The sequence below is a fragment of the Sarcophilus harrisii genome, chromosome 1 (assembly GCF_902635505.1).
Source record: "Sarcophilus harrisii chromosome 1, mSarHar1.11, whole genome shotgun sequence".
NCBI lineage: Eukaryota > Metazoa > Chordata > Mammalia > Dasyuromorphia > Dasyuridae > Sarcophilus > Sarcophilus harrisii.
This window is the reverse complement of record NC_045426.1, coordinates 348,397,094-348,418,481: the sequence shown is the minus strand read 5'-3', so window position 1 is coordinate 348,418,481 and position 21,388 is coordinate 348,397,094. Positions and strand designations below refer to the sequence as shown.

The 21,388-nt window shown below is 32.5% G+C and overlaps 1 protein-coding gene across 2 annotated transcripts in view; it reads right to left on the bottom strand.

Moving 5' to 3' along the window:
* Window positions 1–512: 512 nt before the first annotated feature.
* The window catches only part of GOLPH3 (golgi phosphoprotein 3), a 40,826-nt gene continuing 19,950 nt past the window's right edge, over window positions 513–21,388 (bottom strand). For both annotated transcript variants that reach the window (XM_031945884.1, XM_031945885.1), the window contains 2 exons: window positions 14,128–14,242; window positions 513–2,515 (listed from right to left, as the gene is read on the bottom strand). In XM_031945884.1, the coding sequence (XP_031801744.1) occupies window positions 2,091–2,515; window positions 14,128–14,242 (540 nt within the window). In that variant the 3' untranslated portion in view covers window positions 513–2,090. The remainder of the gene's footprint in view (window positions 2,516–14,127; window positions 14,243–21,388) is intronic.

Below are 21,388 nucleotides of genomic sequence, written 5' to 3'. Positions count from 1 at the left end.
GAATTCTTTAGAAATAACATAAACTTTATAAATAATCTCATCTTAAGTTTTTTTTTAATTCAGTAAAGTGGTGAATTTTTCAAGATAATAATATTTATATAACATTTTAAAGATTGTAAAGTGCTTTACAATTATTTCATTTGATCCTCACAACAACTATGGGAGGTAGGTGCTACTATTAATCTCACTGAAATCTGTTTCACAGATGCTAAGTATTTGAGGCTGGATTTTAATTCAGGTCTTCCCAACTCCTGGCCCAGTACTCTGTGACTGTGGCATCTAGCTGCCTCAACACATAATAAAATACTGGCAATGGTGTTTAACTACTTATGAGGGAGTAAAGTATATCAATTTAGCACCTCAAACTTAACACTCTTAAGTAATGTGATCTTTGAGAAATGAAAACTATGTACTTATACATAAAAACAATTACAATTATACAATGTAATAAGGTCTACTAATTTCCTATGAATGAAACATCTGGAAAACAAAATTACAAATGACATGCTTGCTCTGGTTCAGGCACTTTCAAGATCATAGTTTATTTATTACTTCAGGTAAAAAGCTAGTATACAGATTAGGGATCCCTTAAATTTCAACTCTAGAATGATACACCATCTAGTATTTTTGCCCTCAATGTTAAACAAAATAATTCTAAACACCTGAAAGCCCCAATATTAGTATGTATTATGGTGATAAAAAAATTGATGTTTTATTTTTCAATGTTTAGTATTTACATTATGAAACCAATGTTGGGATGTATGATAAGCAGTGGTAATGTAATAACTAAACTTTATAAAGCCAAAGTTTATAATTTTACAATAATGAGCAAATCATCATAATTATAATATATAAAAAATGAAAACATAGAGCTTCCTGTTACAGAAATCTTAATCATCTGAGCTGTAGTCATTACTCACTAACAATTTACATGCAACACCTGCTAGGATTGACATTTGCTTCCCACCTCCCCCACCCTGTCCCCCCAAAAAAGTGTTAAGTAGATAAATGACATTTAAGACACAAACGCTAACTTGCAGACAAAAGGGTTTTTTTTTTTTGTTTTTGTTTTGTTTTGGTTTTTTGTTTTTTTAAACTGTACTCAAGATCAGTACTGGTCACAAGCCTATTTCCAAACAAAAACTAAACGTACGGGATGACAAATGTCCAAAATATAGATGCATAGGCAGAGTACCATGAATGGCACAGCTCAGTAGATACTGGGAATCAAACATACAAGTATCCATACACACACACATTCTTTCTTCCCCTTTAAGATATCAAAGTTTTGATCAAATGGCAATGGTTGAAGCAAGGAGATGTACAGGTGTATAACTAATTAAATCTTGAAAAATACTTAGATGGAGAGAAATAGGATCAAGAGGAAGGGGCTGTTAGCATACAATTCAAACTATATACAGAATATACTGGAATGCATATTTCATCCCAAACCTGCTATGTGAAACAACTGGACCATTAGACACAAGCTTTCATTTTGATTTTTAACTACTAAAACCATAGCATATGTATACAATAAGATTTACACTGGAAGCAAAATTTCAAGGGGGCATTTTACATTAAGTATTTAATGTGCTGTTTTAATTTAAAAATAACTTTGCTAAGTATACATCTCAACTGAGGTCTATGTATAAAATGTCCTAATAGATACAGATATTTACCTTTGGTGAGTTAAAGGCCTTTATTGTGACTTCTGTCTGAACTGTACTGCAGAATGCTAGATACATACACATGTGGAACAACTCAAGATGAGGTAATCCAAAAGATGTGTATGTGGGAGTGGAGGTACTTTGAAAGTCAAAACAGCAGAAACAAACAAAAATTTACATTAAGAATTGCAAGCAACTTGAGTCCAATAGTAAATGGAATGCCAATATGGCAGTATTTGTTTTTAATAACACAAATAGGAAGAAGTCTCGTACCAGCAGAATCTTGCATACACACAACATACAGGAAAAGCCACCCATTGTTTCCATAAAACAAGATCCAATTCATATTGTGAGAAAGTACGAATTACAGAAAACAAGAAGTCAATAGAAGAGAAACAACATGAAAGAAGAGTCCAACAACAGTTATTTTGTAAAGGCTGCAACTACAGCCCACAGAACCTCATTTGTGTTGGCCTTCATACATTCAACTTCTGGGTCTAAATCCAGAAGCTGTCGCACTCTCTTTGTGGCTAGATCATACTGCTCATCCAGAAGAGGGGCAAAAGCGTTCTCAAGGACATCAGAAGCATGGGCGAGGTAAATAAGAGCCAGCAAGCGCTTGTCCATTCGATGAGGGTCATTCACCCATTTGTCAAGAACGGCTTCTTGTACTTTCTTGATGAGACGTTGCTTAATGTTGTTGTTGGTAAGTGGATGTGTGGTCATGTCAAAAAGGAGAAAGTTCTGCTTTTCTGTTGTCAGTACACCTTTTTCCACCAGGTTTTTAGCTAATCTTTCACGAACATTTCTTAACTGGTAGTGCAATTTTAGCGGATTCCAAGTTTCACCTAAATAAAAGATTTCAAAAATTAGAAAATAATTAAAAATTTTCATCAAACTATGATAATGTACAAGAAAAATAATTTTAGTTAATTTGTTTTTCTAGAGTGGAATATCCATTAAGCACTCTTCAAACCATAGAGCCAATACAGAAAACAGCAAGTTTAATTTAGTATAAAAATGAATTGATTTTTTGGCATCTTTAAAAATACCAAAGATAGTAAGACATACCTGAAAGCTAAATGAGAAAAATTTACTCTTTAAAAATCCATTTTTGGGCATTAAAGGAGTTGTTAAAAACAGAAATAAATAACAAAAAAACACCTTCCACGTTAAATCTATTCCCCAAATTATTTTAGAGTTGATGAAATCTGAAAACAAGCTACTGTTGTTTTCAGTCACTGCCAGTCTATGACCAAACATGCTAAAGTGAATATGTGGTCAAAGATGAATTTCTGATCATTTTAAATGCTGGAGGCTACATACATTTCCTTGTGAGAAACAAATCCAAAAATCATCTACCTATATTGATAGAAAATTACAATGCTTCACTTAAAATCAGATAAGCTGATCTTATAGGCCTTTCCATTCCAAAATAATTATAACACTTTGCAAATTTTTCATGGCACTTTCAAAATCTGAACAGTGCACTAAGAGTGAAGAAATTTGATATTTCTACTTGAGAACAAATACTATTTGTTTTCCTTATTTGAAGAGATAATTTCATATATTTTATGATTTATTTTTAGTGAAAAATTTCAAATTTATAACAATTCCTGTCAATTTCCCTACTATTAAAAACAACTTAAATTTTTTTTCAAGGCCATACTGTATATATAAATTCCTCTTAGCAGAGAATATAATAAAATAAATGCAATTGTTTATAGCAGTACCTACTGTTAAAAAGTCACATTTTAGCATTAAGAAACTAGCAGTTACATCATCTATCAATATGCAGATTTAGCTCTACTGAATATGCAAAACCTACTAATCAGAAATTCATGGGTTCCATAAAGCCCTAAGTAAAAGAGGGGAGGGAGAGACTGGAAATACTTCAAATGGGCTTGATTTTCAGAAATCAGATTTTCTGCCCACCTAATGAGAACCAAAAACCAAGATCTAAAATCTTTTTTTGTTTTATTACAAAGGCTCAAACTACTGTTCATTACTGTTAACTTTTGATTTGTCTATGAAGGCAGGTCTACGTAGACTAAAAGGGAGTATGAAGACTGAGTCACTCATATATAATATTTCTAGAAAGGGCATATCTATCTAATAAAGTTTGACATTTTAAACAGTGCTCAAAGCACACAGCAAACATTTCCTAAGCAACATTTGTTAAATTATAGTAACTTGGAAATTTAAAAAAGATTTCATGGTCCAATATGTAATTGATCCAATTCTATTTACATTAAGAGGGACATTTGGCATTTCTGTAGTACCCAAGATTTCTAGTATAAATTGTCCAGCAATATTTAATATACAAAACTGAGAAAACTACAGTGTCTGTGAAGGTCTATAAAAAGTTATCAGGTCAATTGCTTTCATATTATAGCTGCAAACCAGATCTAAGGATCTACTAATGTCCAATATAAGAGTGTCAGCAACATTCAAACTTTACTAAGCCTACCAATATTTTAAATGGGTTTTCCAATGGTGGTTATCTTTTAAGATGTGGACAAAAGCCATGGCATCAATTTGCACAATCTAATAATTACTTTGCAGTGTCACATGAGATTTTTACTTATAATAATGTAAGTATAAAACTGGCAAATCCAGATTACATTCAATATTATTGCTAAGAGACATACACTGCTCACCTACTGATATTGCACATGCATGAAAATGTGTACTATAAAATTTAATATGCCTCATACGAAAGTATGTACTATACAATGATGTAAATCCTAAAAGTATGACTATTTTAGCCAAAAAACAAAACAAAACAAAACAAAACAAAAAACACCTCGGTGTCTACCAGTGCAAAGATTGCACTGTAAGTAACTGCTTCTTTGATATTTGGAGCTTATCATCTTTATTGTACCACTTTATACCAGAGCCATAATTTTTTAAGGTTTTGTTTTGTTTTGAAAAACCTATGGAGACAGCAATCTTATCTTTAACAACAGTCTTTTCAGTATGTCATAAACAAAAAACATTGCCTGTAGCATTTGTTGGGAAAGACTTTCCCTTTTTTCTTTTTAAATTAATTCCTTTCTGCTTACTTAGGAAACAATGTTTAGTTTTTATTTTTGGATAATTTTAATAATTAATAATTTTTGGATAATTTTGGATATATCTTTAATTTGGAAAATTTAATAATTTTCTTAAGTAATTTACAGGCTTTTCTCTGCATCAATAGATTCTCATTAGGAATCCCTTGCTTGCTCATATATAAATGTATGTATAATACCAAATATATAATTTCAATCATATGTACTGGGGTTCCGGGGCTTAAGTTGCAGTAAATAATTTTTTGCAGATCTAACAATCTTCTATTGTTTAATACATATTAATATTTGGGTATAAAGATTATGAATATATCCAACAAGAAACTATAGTATTTAAATTAGTCAATCTAATGCTATAACTATTTTGAGGTGTCCAAATATAAAACAATTAAAGTGGTGTGATTTTCTATAATTTAGCATGGTTTAAAATAAACTGTCATACAAGAACTTATGTTTAAAAACAAGCACAAATAGCAATACCACTTGGGGAAAACAAAACAAAACACCAAAAAAGAAAGCCCTAAAAATGCCACTGTCAAAATTCATGAGAAAATATTATCCAGAAAGAACCAGTTCAAGTACTAAGGAACCACAATAAAGACTACATAAGACCTAGAAGTTTCCATTATGAATGAAGGTTCTTGGAATAGAGTATTCTAAGTGGCTAAAAAAGGGTTACAATAAAAAAAATAACATTTTGCAAAGCTGAACATTATTAATCCTACAGGCAAAAAAGAGGATCTTCCAACCATTTCTGGTAAGACTAAAGCTGAGGAGGAATCAAGTACTACAATCAAGAGAAATTCAAAAAGGTAAATTTATCTCAACTACCAGAACTGTACAATTATGTGTTAGTAACACTCTAAGAAGGGGAGAAGCAAGTGTTTAATTTCATCAATGGATATTAAGGAAGATAAATAACTGAAGTTGAGCACAGGAAAAAAAATAGAATCTAAAAGAAATATACTCGTGTATAGAGGAAAAAAAGTGAGTAGAAAGTTACTTTATTCACAATTCACTAAAAGAAAAATCTACAAATATAGAGGAAGGAACTGGGGGGGGGGGGGGGGAGGGGGAGAAGAATCAATACCAGATAAGCCTCACTCTTATCTGAAAAGAAAGGAGGATTGCTTGTGTACATGTACAACATAAACATACACACAGCTTGGTATAGAAACACCAAACATCATGGAAAAAGTGATGAAGGCTATTAATGAGGTGGGTAGAAATTGGGAAAGAAAAATTAAAACAAGTGAATAACTAATACATAAAAACACCTTAGATTGCTTTTAGACAATTGGGGAATGGCTGAAAAAATTTTAACATGTGAATGTAGTGGAATAATATTGTTCTATAAGAAAAGAAAAGGAAGAAAACTTCAGAGAATCCTTCATAGTATGAATTAAATGGGAAAAATAACCATAATATGTTCTAGGAGGATAATAACATTGGAAAGAAAACTTAAAAACACTTAAAAACTCTCATCAATCACATCACCAAAGTCCTATGATAGAGTGGGTGACCTACCTCTGGACAAACAGGTGAATGATGTTGTTTTAGTCTTTCTTTTCTTTCCGTTTTTAATTAGGAACAATCTAGGAGTTTACTCAAACATCTTTAATATATAGAATAAAGTCTGAGAAGAAAAGCAAGGCAGTTTTAAAAGTAAAATGTAGTATTACATACTTTTTCAAAGCAAGAGGTATGAAAATAGAGAAGCAGCTTCATATAGAATTCTCTTTTGAATCTGTTATATATAGAGAGATGTTCTCTTTCTTGAAGCTTAAAGTCGGAAGAAAAAAAAGAAGACAGGGCACTGGACTATATCTAATAAGAGAAGACTAGCAAAAATGTAAGGTAATAAAGCTTAATATTGACAGGATACAAAAGATATGAAAGAGGAGAGGGAGAGAGATAAGAGGGAAGTGTCAAAGCCCTATATTCAGCTTCATCAATTAGACAAAATGATGTGGCAAGGGTGATTAGACAGTAATGCAAATGAAAATGATCCAGGTTTTTTTTTTTTTTAGTAGACCACAAAGCCAATATAAATCAAACAGTGTGAGCTGAGTCAAAAAAGTCAATGTAATTCTAGGCTACATTAAGAGAATTGTGGCATCTCAATCTGGGGATAGATCTGTCATATTCTCTACTCAGTTGACATTTAAAACACTGTGCTCTGTTCTGGGTACCACAACTTAAACAATATAATAGAATATAATAAGTTCAGAAGAAAGTGACCATAGTGTTGGAAGGACTAAGAAACAAGCTATAGTCAGTCCCCTTGGCTAAGGGATCCACCCAGATTTTCAAAGCCCACTTAATGATCAAACAGTATAGAAAAAGACCTAGGAGAAGAACCATCTGGGACATCTTGAGAGCAGGTTGAAGGGAAGAAACATGCAAACCATCAAAGATGATACACAATCATAGAAAGAACTGCTTTTTAAAAATCCCAATTACATAATCAGTAGTTGGTATAATTTAATTCAAATCAATGTTAAATACCTGTTAGGTACTGGTGATATGAAGAAAAATTGACATAACATGTTCACAAATAATGAAAATTAAAGTCAGAATATGGTAAATCCATAGCAATGTAAATGTATCCAAGGACTAGGAGAAGATTGAGAAAGGAATATTCATGTATGAATAACACCTGACCTAAGACTTTAAGAAAAGCATATTTCAGAAGGCTGAGACGAATAACAAGAAAAACACTTACATGGTGCTTACTATGTATCGGGCACTGTGCTTGATAAATATTATCTCTTCCTGAGTCTCACAACAACTCCTAGAGGTAGGTGCTAGTATAATCTCCTTTTTACAGATAAGGAAACTAAGATAAACAGAGGTAAAGCAACTTGCCTAGGGTCACACACACAGCTGTTTTGAGGCCAAATTTGAACTCGGATCTTTCTGACTACATCTACTGTGCCACACATTTGCAAACACTGATTTCAGGTAGAGGTAAATGGCTGTGCAAATGCAAAGAAGCAGGAGAGGATAGGTCAAATAACAGAGTTCAACTGAAACAAGAAGCATGTGAAGAGCTTGGATAAATGAAAACTGAAAGGACAGGCCTCAAAGGTCAGAACGACAGCTATTTTGTTTTTAGACAGATCTTAGTGGAATCCCTCTACCAATGCAGATTCGTGCCTATGTTGCCTGGGCACTACAAGATTACATGAATTACCCAGGGACATACAACTTCTCTATGTCACAGAAAAGGTCCCTAGGGGGGGTCTCTGGACCCCATATCTGCTTCAGAGTATGGAAAAAGATAAGACTGCTAGCCAGACAGAAAGAATTATTTTGAAAATAGAAAAGCCTATAAGAGATTTATTTCTAAAAATATATATAAGAAGTTATTAGTACTACTTGATATACTTTCTTTCTAAGAAGAAATAAAAGTATCTTCTTTTTATCTTCTAACAGGAAACTGTTGCCAAAGGAGAGATAGGGGAGAAAAACATTGGCTTCCAGAAATGAAAAGGCAGATCAGTTGTTTTCCTAATCAGGGAGCTAGGATACCATTAGTTATATAAACTGAAGGTGACTGTGGGTCCAGTTTAGAAAAAATTTATTTCCACACCACTGAGAAAATCTTGCCTGGATAGTGAGGAAAGGGAGAAGCAGAAAGGACTTTTCTATCTCAGTCCTACTAGTGTTAATCACACTATAAATAAAATCAAAAAATAGATTTATAAGCCCATAGTATCTTGAAGTCAAAAGGGTTTTAAAAGCCATCCAAGCCATCCCAGAGCTGACAATCTCCTCTATATATTGATAAGTGATCTGCTTTAAATGTCTCCAGTGAAAGTATATATCACTTCATGAGGCAATCCATTCCACTTCTGTAATAACTCCAGTGATTAGGAAGTGGTGCTTTATATTACACCTAAATCTACTTCTTAATAACATCTACTCATTGATCCTACTTCTGTCTTCTGGAGCCAAAGTGAACAATCTAATTCTCTTCCAATAAGACTTCCATTATGTCCCCTCTAGGAAAATACAACCATTAATTAAAGATTTTAGCTCTGATAGTCACTATGACAGCTTTTCTATTCTGAGTAAAAGAAGAAGAAAACATGGAGAAACATGGAGTCATTCCTAGAAGAACATACTTGAACAGAAAAAGAACATAAATTTTTCATTAGGAAACTTAAAAGGAACACCTAGAACAAAGCTAAAAACTTTCTAAACATTTCAGTTAGAATCCTACTCCGACAGGAAAAACAACTCACATTATATAAAAGACCAAGTTTGAAAGAACTATGAATCAAAATTTGCATATTATTTTTAACAGTATAACTTTAATAAATCACAATAAAACCTTTTGTAAAGGAAAATTTTGCTCATGTTATCTTTAGTAAATACATGAAATTTCATATAGTTGCAATATATTGAGGTATACTGGTATTCCTTAAACAAAATGGGAGAAGATAGAATAAACCTATTCCATATGAGATGACACTTATTAAGGCTTAAAATATTGGTAGGACTGGAAAAGTACCATAAGTAATTTTAAATTACTTATTTAATATAATTATATATATAAATAAATATATGTAATTAATTTAATATAAAATTACAGAAATTTTAAATTTCTGGCCAGTCTTTAAGAAGGCTTTCTTGAAACTATGTTAGACTTATAGTTTATTTCCTGATTTCCATGGGAAAAAAATTTTTTTAATCTACTCTGATCGACAGTGATTGTTACAGAATGGCCAGATATATGTGGCAATCTGGTGACACCTTCTGACCAAACCACTTAACTGCAGGATTAAAAAAAATGGAATGCATAGTTTTTCAAAAACAAGTTTTTTTCATGAATTTGCCTACATACACTTCTCTTTTTCAAAAGCCCATTATACACAAATCACACACACACACACAACTGCAACATGGGGGAGAGTATTAGTAGCTTGGTATTAGCTTGGCATAACAAGAAAATCCCAATTATAAGAAATAGTCCTTGAGTTAACCTTAGAAAGAAACTAGGAATTACAGACTCTTCCCCTCGTCCCTCCTTCCCCACAAAAGGACTACATTCTAAGTGCCAAAAAGACAGCCTGGATGTGGGAAATACAATTTCAAAAGTCAGTTTAGCTGAACTATGTAGTATAAGTGAAAGGGATTAAGTGAGATTAATTTGGAAAAGTTTCAAAGAACTAATTATTCTTAAGAGTTTCAGAATTGTTACCCTATCTATCCTGATTAGGGAAGAGATGAAAAAAATTCAAGTAGCCTACAGTTACTCATGGTATGATTCAACAGTATTATCTGATAACCTAATAATTACTGGCATATATAAAAGAGTAAGGTAATATAAAAAATTATGTAAAGCACCTTGTGTGTGTGTGTATATGTATATATATATATATACATATACACACACATATACACATATATACATGTATGTGTATATATACATATATATTTTTAGTCAGTATTTAATAATATAAGCCTTTTTTTCTGACATCCTAAAATATTCCTGTTTCACATACTGTCTCTATAGCATAAAGCTTCTGTAAACAAAATGTGTCAGTGGGACCCACAAACAAGCCACTTAAATGTTTGTCAAATTCAATTGTTGTCAAAAACATGATAAGCAAAGAAAAACTATTCATCGTAAGTCAATGAAGTGTATCTTGACATAATTTATGTTAGCTTTGCTAAACAAAATCACTAATACTTATCTAGAAACCAAATAATGAATTTAGTTCTGCTATAATTTCAGTAACATATAGAATTTATGGAATTATTCCCATCTAAAAATTTCTAACAAGAAACTAACTCATGAAAATCAGCCCTGTGAAAATTGGTACTCTATTTTCACTGCTTACTCAAATTGTAAAATGACAGAAACAGAAATACACTTCCATAAGATTTAGAATTGGAAAGAATCTCAACAGTCATCTAGTCCCACAAAGAAATCCCCATTCTGATATACGTGATAAGTAACTTATCCAGTTATTATTCTCTTCTTTATGACTTCAAGAGTGGAATTTCACATTTCCTTTTTGAACAGCTTTAATTATTACAAAGTTCTTCCTGATATCAAGTCTAAATTTGACTTTTTAAAAAAACAACTTCCCATTTATTGATTTGGTTTTGTTTTCTGGAGTCAAAAAAAAACAAAACAAAAACAAATCTAATCCCTTTTCCATAGGATAGTTCTTCCCATACTTGAAGACAGCATAATCTCAACTCTTTAGATTTCTCTTCTATAAGCTAAAACATCCTCACTTCCCTAAAATCTCACACAGCATTGGACTCAGGACCCTGCACCAAACTGACTGCCTATCAATAAGATTGTCATCTTCTGAATGCTTTTCAACTTCAACTGACTCTCACAACTAAATATAACACTCCAGATATAGTTTGATTAGGATAAAAGTTATTTGTGTGATGGTTCTCTTTTAGCAGACTTATGAAACCTTTAGGCCCTTTCTCAGAATGTTTTTAAATGCATAAAATAAAATAGACAGAACTGCAAAGGAACCCTGTTACAGCAAAATACCATCATCAAAACAATGAAAAACAAATCCAAAAACTCCAAGTAAAAAAACTTGTGTAGATGACAAAAGCTTTCGACACCTTAATGTAGTCAAATATCTCATAAGTTGTTTTGGTTTACGTATCATACTGAATATACAACATCACTAGATAAGCTGCCATATACATTCATATCTTTTCCTGTACTTGTAAAGCCAATTTTTAAATTCTATCCAAACTTTTCCCTTCAGTGTGTTAGCTGGCCTTCTGAGATTAACATCTGTAAATCTCCAAAATATCCAGCATGTATCTTAACCAAGTCATTACTTGGATGTTAACATAAGCATAAAATCAAACACATCTCTTGATTCCAGATAATTCTACAAGAAATTGAGAGATGTAGACTGCACAATAGTATAATCAAATGGATTTAAAAACTGGATGGTCAGACCCAAAGAATAGTTAATAGCAGTTCTATGTAAACTTGGATTTGATAAGGACATAGATGCAAAATCATTACATATCTGACAGAGGAAGCTAACAGATTGACGGACAGAATCAGAATTCAAAAAGATCTTTGTTAGGTGGCAATACAGAAATGAATCTAAAATAAAAGTTATGGGGAAATTTTATGATTTAAGTTTAAAAAAATCAATTTCTTGGGGGTGAGGGAGGGATGAAAGGAAGAAAAAAGAATAAAGTAAATAAGATGTGCAGCAGAAAACCAAAGAACAATTTACAAGAAAAAATGGACACTCATGAATATAATTTCTTCTATACTTTTTTGATCTGATAACTTTGTTACATATTCTGAATCTTCCCTGCTGTTCTGCTGGGCACATGGCAATGTTCTCTTTTGTTTTGCTTTATTTTTGTTTTGGATTTCTTTTCTGTTTTTTTTTTCCCCTTACTTAAAAAAAAAAAAAATCAATAAAAAATGAAATAAAAAAAAATCAACTTCACTGGTTCAAGATGATAGGAGAGGAACATTAGATGGCAATCTGAAAAATATCTCAGAAAAAAAAATACAAAATCAGTAACTCAATAGTATAATGACAGTGCCCAAATTAATATAGTCTTAAGCCAAATTAAGAAAAACTGCATTGCAGATCACTGCTACCACCTCCTGACAGAGAAGTAGTAGATCAGGGTGCAAAATAAGACATATTTTTTGGATATGGCCAATGTAAGAATTCATTTTCTTTGACTATGCATGTTACTAAATTTTTGTTTTTTCTTTTTTTCTTTTTTCCAGTGAAAAAAATATAATTTTAAAATGCTAGAGAATGCTAGGGTAACAAGCAGAATTCACTACAATTTTTAGCTCATATGTTTCAAAGCCAACTTTAGTTCTTTCAGTAAATAAATGTCTTTGGAAGATTTTTTATGGAAGCATGATAATGTTTTAGATGACTACTTCCTCTGAAACGTTATTTCATCTTAATCCTTTTTGTAAAATGCCCATTAAGCTAATGATCTTTGAATACAGATTAAAAATTTATTCTTCTGTTACAAGTAAAATCAGTGGCACAATTTAAAGAACTTCTGACAAATAGGTTCTAAGGTACTTTCCTTAGAAGGTTTCAGTGTTTCAGAAAAATATAACATCAAATATTTTATCAAGTACCAAGGTTTGATAACACTGGAATCTTATTTATTCTTTTTAAATTTTACTTAAATCTGCATTTGTAAGAAATCATTTTCAGTAGCATGCCTTTCCTCCCAATTTTTGTAATAAAACAAAAGCTCATTAGAAGCAATAAAATGCAAGACATTAGGTGAAGATGAAGACTGAGGTTTTACTGGCTACACTCAGTATAAATTTTAATGCACAATAATAAAAGACACATAAGGTATGAGCCTTTTTATTCCTATAATTCCTATAATTATAAGTTGCTATTATTTCCTGTAATTATATACAAACTTCTTGCTACATATACTTTACCAAAACACATATGGCATAGATGTGACATTTTTCTTTATCTCTCCTGATTTGTAGACATATTATATACTCTCATATGAGAAATTTTCCACTAAAACTGACTCTAATGACAATCGACAGTATGTAGTCCAATTGGATAATTTCAGAATATAAAGTTGGAATAGATATGCATCAATTAGTAACTGAATTCTTGCTTTTTTATTTAACTATACTGAAGAAACAATAAAATCTTTAAACATCTTTTTTCCATTTAAAACATTTCTAGATATGTACATGTCACACACTAAAAATCTAGTGAATAAAGAAACAATGACTTTAAATTCTAAACCTTTGAAAATAAGCAGATTTCAATTTATTACTATGAATAGTGATGTCAGAAAATGAAATTCACACCCAAGTTCTAATTTATATAAAGATAATTTACATTTATATATACAATATATAAATTTATATTTTAGCTAATCAATGTGATTTTCTAGTTGTTAGAAGAATTTAGAGAATTAATTATAAATTTAAATAAAATATAAAAATATAAATAAAAAATATAATAAAAATATAAATATAATATAATATTTTATATAGTATATATTATATAAATATGTATTTATATAATATAATATAAATATAATATTTTATAATAAAATAATATAAATATAAAAATATAATATATTTTATAAAATAAAAATATAAAAGCAAATCCCACTGTCTATCCCTATCTCTTTTTCCCCAATTACTACCTAAGTCACTTCTTTAGGGTCCCTAGGAAATAAATTTGAAAACCATTATCATGTAAACTCACTGCCAAATTTCCTTCAAGTTCTGTTTATCTTAAGTGTCACAAATAAGAATAGTTGAAACAAGATTATTTCCAAATGACTATAGTAGTTTTTAAAAACTACTCCAAACAAATTTCAATATTCATTTTTTTAGCTTTATGGCTTACCACTAAGAAGTTCGATCCAATTTTGGACTGTTTCTGGAGGCTGAGTTTCTTTAACGTGTTTCAAGGCTTCATCAAGTAAAACATCCCCAGTTGGAGCATCTGACTTACAAATCACCTAAAGAAGAAATAATAGTAAGTGAAAAAAATGCAAATTTTTTAAAATTAATAGATGATTCGATATAAATGAGGAAAAGTGACATTATTAGAAATCTTGCATTCAAACCCAAACTTTGGTTATTTGTTTACTGGGGCTGGGTCTTCCTATCTCTCCCAGACTGAAAGTGCAGTTAGTCCCTGAAACATGATAACTTTGGCTTATTGTTTGTAATCTGGGCTGATTAGATCATTCCTATATAGCCTTGTGGCCCTTCAGCTGCTAGACGCTGACCAGGAGATTTATTCAGCAAAGCCAACTGAAGCTCAGAACTCAGAAACTCAAGCAATCCACTAGCAGCAGCAGGAATTACAAGTTTGTACCATGATAAAATTACTATAATTAAGTTAAATAACCAGAAATGCCCCTAATAAAATAACAACCATGAAAAAACACTTTACAATTTGGTGCATTATCAAGCAACAACAATGGTTATTTCCAGTTATTTTTATATTAAAAAGTCCAAAACTCATGACCTAAAAATTTAAATAAAGAAGGCTCCTGTAAAGACACTTGTGTCAGTAATGACCCCAAAAAGGAGAAAAATGTACCCAAATAAAAGGAAGGAAAGGGGGTGTTCAGGTGAAGCAACATAGTACTATGATCTTAACCAAATATTTGGAAGACTACGGAAGAATATGATGCTACTATATCAAAAGCATTTTAAGTTAAGGGCAAAAAAGTGGAAAGAATCCCATTTTGGGGGTGGGAGAAAGGAGAAAAGGATACTTAGGCATGGCTCAATTATTCATCACCTTGAAATAGGAAAGTGATTATTATCATAGGGAGGACTATGAGATAAAGGTCCAGGACTCAGGTCCAAGGGCAGGGACACAAGGAGCCAAGTGTTGAGAAGAAGGAAGGACTATTATGGGAAAGAGATGAGTTTCCTGCACCCCAAAGGGCTAATCTAAGAGTAATTGGTGGCATGAGTGGCAGAAACAATTTAAGTTTGGTATCAGAAAAGTTTCCCAATGATCAGCAAGGTTGAAAATTTGAATAGTTTGCCTTGAGAAGTGTGAGTGTAAAAGAATGAGGTGAAGGTGGGAGGGTTGAGGGTAGTGTTCAGCCAGAGGTTAAATGGCCATTTATCAGGTCCATTCTTGTATAGTATAGATATAAGGTTTCCTGTGTAAGGAAATAAATTTGAATAAGGAAAACAAATCACTTCCATTTCAATTCTTAGAAAGATTCTGAAGATCACCCAGAAAAATAAGGTATGCCACACTAGGATCCTTTCTCAAGTTGAAATGCCAACCATTCAAACTGTACTGCAGGGAACACAACTCCAATGCAGAGTGGGAGGAGGTGCAGTGTTGTCTGAAAGCCAAACACATGTTTACCTAAAAGACTATTCTATAGAGGAGTCACACAAACAGGCAAGTGCTCAGATAGAGATCAGAAGAAGTGACACAAGAACACTTTCAAAATCTCTTTGAAGAACTCTGGAATCAATTGTGAGACATGGGAGACATTGGCATAGGATCATGTGGTATGCATGCTCTTATCAAAAAAAGATGTAAAAAGGAAATATGAGAGGTGCCAATTTAGAGACATTTCCATTTCAAATGTTCACATAAATTATTTATTTGTGCCCAACCAGTGGTAGAGCCTTCTGAGTCATACTGGTCTGCCCAGCCACAATCAAGTTATACTGTACCATGACCCTGACATAGAGATGTCATTTTGATGTTCCTCAAGTATAAAGGACAACAATTAACCAACTATAATATAAGAGTTCATGATAGAAGCTCTGGTCCCTTCCACCTCAAAAATCCTGATTTTCATTTAGTGATCCATTCAATGAATAAATGCTTTCACAGACTGATTCTCCTACATGTGCTAATTTCCCCATTAGAATGTAAGTCTCTTAAAAATTTTGGCATCCATCCTCAGCAACGAGATCAACCAAATCATTTCTAATGGAGCAGTAATGAACTGAACTAGCTATGCCCAGAAAAATAACTCTGGGAGATGACTAAAAACCATTACATTGAATTCCCAATCCCTATATTTATGCACACATGCATTTTTGATCTCCTTCACAAGCTAATTGTACAATAATTCAGAGCCTGATTCTTTTTGTACAGCAAAATGATGTTTCGGTCATGTATACTTATTGTGTATCTAAGTTATATTTTAATATATTTAACATCTACTGGTCATCCTGCCATCTAGGGGAGGGGGTGGGGGGGTGGGTAAGAGGTGAAAAAATGGAACAAGAGGTTTGGCAATTGTTAATGCTGTAAAGTTACCCATGCATATATCCTGTAAATAAAAGGCTATTAAATAAAAAATAAATAAATAAATAAATAAATAAAATAAAGTTAACAAAATACATTCCTTAAAAAAAAAAAAAAAATAAAAATAAAAATTTTGGCATCAAATTTTTCAGCTAAGTATTTCATATTCAACATAAGCCCGTGATATAGTAAAACCAAAAAATAAAAAATTTCCCAAATAGAAATGTTATAAAGGATATGTGAACCATTTTCAAAAGAATTATAAATTATTAACAACCATATAAGAAAATGCTCTAAATAATAATAATAAAAGAACTGAAAATCAATCAATACATCACTGAGGTTTGAATTTACACAGCACACTGCCAAAGATATTAAAAAAAAAAAAAGTCAATGTTGAAGAAACTGTAAGAAGACAGGCACACTAAAGTATTACTGGTAGAGCTGTGAACTGGTAGAATCATTTTGGGAAAACAATTCAGAATTATACAAGTAAAATAACTAAAACACTCGTACTTTTTTGACCCAGAAATTATTCTTGAAAGACTATATAGGCCAGAAGATCAATTTGAAAGGGCAAAATCCTGATATGTATAAAAATATTTATAGTAATCATTTTTGTAATGGCAAAGAATTAGAAACAAAGTAGATACCCATTAATTTGGGAATGACCAAATAAAATTCTGGCCAATAGTAAATATTACTATGCTGAAACAATGAATGACGAATATAAAGAAGCAAAGGAAGACTTACATGAACTGACAGATAAAATGAACGAAGCAAAGCCAGGAAAACAATGTACATTAAATGCAAAAACATACCAATTACATATAAACATATACAATATGCAAATATAAAAAGAAAAAAACAAAGCAAAACCCAAAAATGAATGTTATGGGAATGGCTCCAGAGAAGAGATATTATAGGATATTTTACCCAACTCCTCTATAGAGGTAGAAAGTCCATGATTGTGGAACTAGATATGCTTGTCTATTTTTACAATATATTGACTGGTTTTGACCATTTTTTCCCTCCTCTTTTTCTTTAAAGACATGAACTGATGCTAAGTGAAGTGAGCAGAACTAGGAGAGCACATTTAACAGCAAGATTATGTGATGATCAACTAAGAGAGACTTAGCTCTTCTCAGTAAACCAGTAATTGCAACTCGACTTCAGTAGATTTGGGATGGAAAATGTTCCATTTGCATCTAAAGGAAGAACTATGGAGATTGAATGTGGATTGAACTATGCTATTTTCTAACGTTTTGGTCATGTATACTTATTGTGTATCTAAGTTATATTTTAATATATTTTAACATCTACTGGTCATCCTGACATTTAGGGGAGGGGGTGGGGGGGGTAAGAGGTGAAAAATTGGAACAAGAGGTTTGGCAATTGTTAATGCTGTAAAGTTACCTATGTATATATCCTGTAAATAAAAGGCTAAAAGGCTATTAAAAAAAAAAAAAAAAAAGAACTATGCTATTTTCACCTTTTCTGTTTGCTTGCTTTTTCTTTCTCATCGTTTTCCCCCCTCTGTTCTGATTTTTCTTTCAAAACATGACAAATATGGAAATGTTTAAAATGATTGTACATGTATAACACCTATATCACGTTGCTTTGCTGTCTTGGAGGGGAAATGAGGAAGGGAAAAAAATTCTGAAACTCAAACTCTTACAAAAAGAGTAATGTTGAAAACTATGTTTACATGTAATTGGAAAAATGAAATATTGAGAAAAAGAAATTCTTTTAAGACTTAAATTTTAAATTTTTAGAAAATTAAAAAAAAATATGCAATATGGAATGGCCCTCTGGGAAGGTAGAATATGACTTATGCATTTAACTCCTTTTAAACTTGTACTGTGTATGTACATGCATATAATAATTACACTAAGTGTCAGAAGTCTTAGGGCAGTTTTTTTAACTATTAAAATGAGATTCTAAGACAGTTCTTATAATTAATTAGTACTTAGATAAGGATGAAACTATAAGAACCTTTAAACTTAAAATGTCTTTTAATCTATTATTATACCACCTTTCTCCATATTTTCCCTATGCTGCTTTTTTAGTACATCACCTTTTTTAAACCTTGCAAGTTGATATTCTGTTATAAGCAAAGTGAAAAGGGAAGATATTTTATAATCATATACTTTTCCCCTCCATTTTCTAAGGCAAAGTTTCTCAGAATCCTAATTAAGAATTACTGTGAACCGTATAGGCTAAACTTCACCCAATGAACAAGTACATAACCTGATACCACCTCTAGCTCAGATAACCACAATCAACTTAAATAAAGAGACTTGGTAAAGGATGCATCAACTGACTGACCTTTTGTTCCATCCATCATCTTTGTAATGAACATCTAGACCCTGTCACTAGGCTTTTGTCTCCAGCACTAGTGCCCGGGTGCTCCTGATTTTGAATATGCATCCCCTGAGCTTAGCTCAGGGCTTGGAACACTGCATAAGTTCTAGAAATGCAAAGAAAGACATGCAAACAAAAATATATACAAAAAGCAAACAAGCTTTGTGCAAGATAAATAAGAAATAATTAAAATAAGCACTAGAATTAACAAAGATTGGAAAAGGTTTCCAGTAGAAGTTAGGTCTTTGGCTTAGTCTTGAAATAAGCCCAAGAAAACCAAGAGGTGAAAATGATGAACAAGAGCATTCCAGGCTCCAGTAATTCCAAGGGAATTACTTATTCAGAAAATTACAAGGAGCTTAATATCACTGAACAGCAGAGTGCACAAGAAGCAGGGAAGAGGGAAGATGTAAAAAGACTGGAAAGGGGGTGAAGATGGGGATAGAATGGCCCAAGTTATGAAAGGCTGTGATCACCAAAGAGAAGACTGTGTTTTTGATCCTGGAGGTAAGAGAGAGCCACAAATCTACTCTGTAAGATGTGGGTGATATGGTCCAACTCTTCAGGAAAGTCACTTTGGTGGCTGACTGAAGAACAGACTGGAGAAAGGAGAATTGTGTGGTAAACAGTCCAACCACCATCATTGCTACAATACAACCAGTAGTGTACTAATTCAGAAGATGAAGGTGTGAACAGGGTAGAGGCACTGTGAGAGGAGAGAGGGGATATATGCGGGAGAAATGCAAAGGTGAAACTGACAGGCCTTGGTACAGAATGGATATGGAAGAATTAATAAGGAGTCATAGATGATATTTAGGTTTTGAGCTTGAGGGAGTGGGATGGTGGTACCTTAGACAGTAAAACAGAAAACTGGAAAGGGGAAAAGTTTAGAAATAAAGATAATGAATTCCGTGTTACACATTTTCATTCAAACTGGCCTGGGTAATCAAGGGTTTCCAATTAATCTTGATGTAAGGAAGTAAGAGGAAACTAAATAACAGTGATTTTTCAGATCAGTTCTGCTACCACTGATTCCATTCTTTTACTACTACATGCAATAGTAACAGCTCTTTTTTTATATAGTCCATAAAACTTGCAATAAGCTTTTTTGCAAGTGCTATCTCATCTGATTCTTATGATGAAAAATAAAAATATAAGTATTGTTATCCCATTTTACAGACTAGGAAACTGGTTCAGAGATTGTAATTTATCCACAATTATAAAACTGGTTAATTGTCAAAGGCTGGTGGAATTCAGGTCTATCTCTTCATTATAAATTCATGATGTTTCTCAATATACTATACTATCAAAAGTATAGATACATGAAAAACATATCTTGCTTCCAAGAACTAACATTCTAGTAACCTTTAAAGTAAATTGAGCCACAGAAATATAGCTCTACTTGGGATTAACATTTTGTGACATCATTTGTGAATCAGAAATTTGTCATTTTTTTTCTTTTAAAGGTTGGAATCCAAAAATTTTTGGTTTATTAAATGTTATTATATCTCAGACAAGTTGGGCTCAGTTACAACCAATACTCTTCTTCTTCAGATGCCATAATATCTTCCTCTTTAGTTAAGATTCCACCATGATAGTAAGAATGGAGGCTAACTCTGTGGCTGTGAGAGGTTGTAGGAGCAGTGGATCCCAGGGGGTAACATCAGTATGATTGATTCCTATTGCACCATGAGCCTATCTATACAGGGTAGGTAACAAAACCTAATTTGAAAAGAAATACTTTTTCTTCCTTTTCAACCAAGTTCTAAGGGGCATGCTTCCTAGTACTATATTCTAGTGTATAGCTTGCAGCCAAGCCATCCACCTTGCTGTGTACCTTTTTAAATACCCATATATTGACCACCAAACCTTGCTCATACTTCCTCCAGGAATCAGTAAATTTCCTGGTACACAGAAAGCATAAAAGACTGTAGGGTAAAGTAGAGCAGACCCTATGCCTAAGCTTCAGGAAGTCACATGATCCCTAGAAAGTAGAAAGTGTTGTCTATTGGTCAATGGCCACTTCCTTGTTCCTGAAGAATTCAGTCCATCCAATGAATTTAAAAAATCAAGAGGTTAAGGGGAGGACCCGTAGTTTTTTGGCTATGTAACAAAACTTCTGCTTCTATACTGGGCCACACACCATGCTAGAATGCATAGCTAGTATGCTAGCCCACTTCTTGTAAGAACTGAATAAATGCTTCCTGTTTGTATCTGGAGCCTCTTCCGAGTAGTAAATTTGCTTAAGAGGGGTCTAGTATGTTCCACATACATTGAAATAATTTCCCATTCTTTCTATGATTATTTTCAAAGGGTCTAAAATGAGCCTTCTATTGATGAACCTCAGGAAACTACATAGGTCCATCACCTAAATTTGAAGGCTTGGTATGACCTGTGAGAATTATGGCTCTGCTGACATGGCTATTTAGAGAAGAGGGTGACTTCCTTGACATAAGTCATCATGATATTCTAGGGCCACAATAACTAAAAACCATCTACT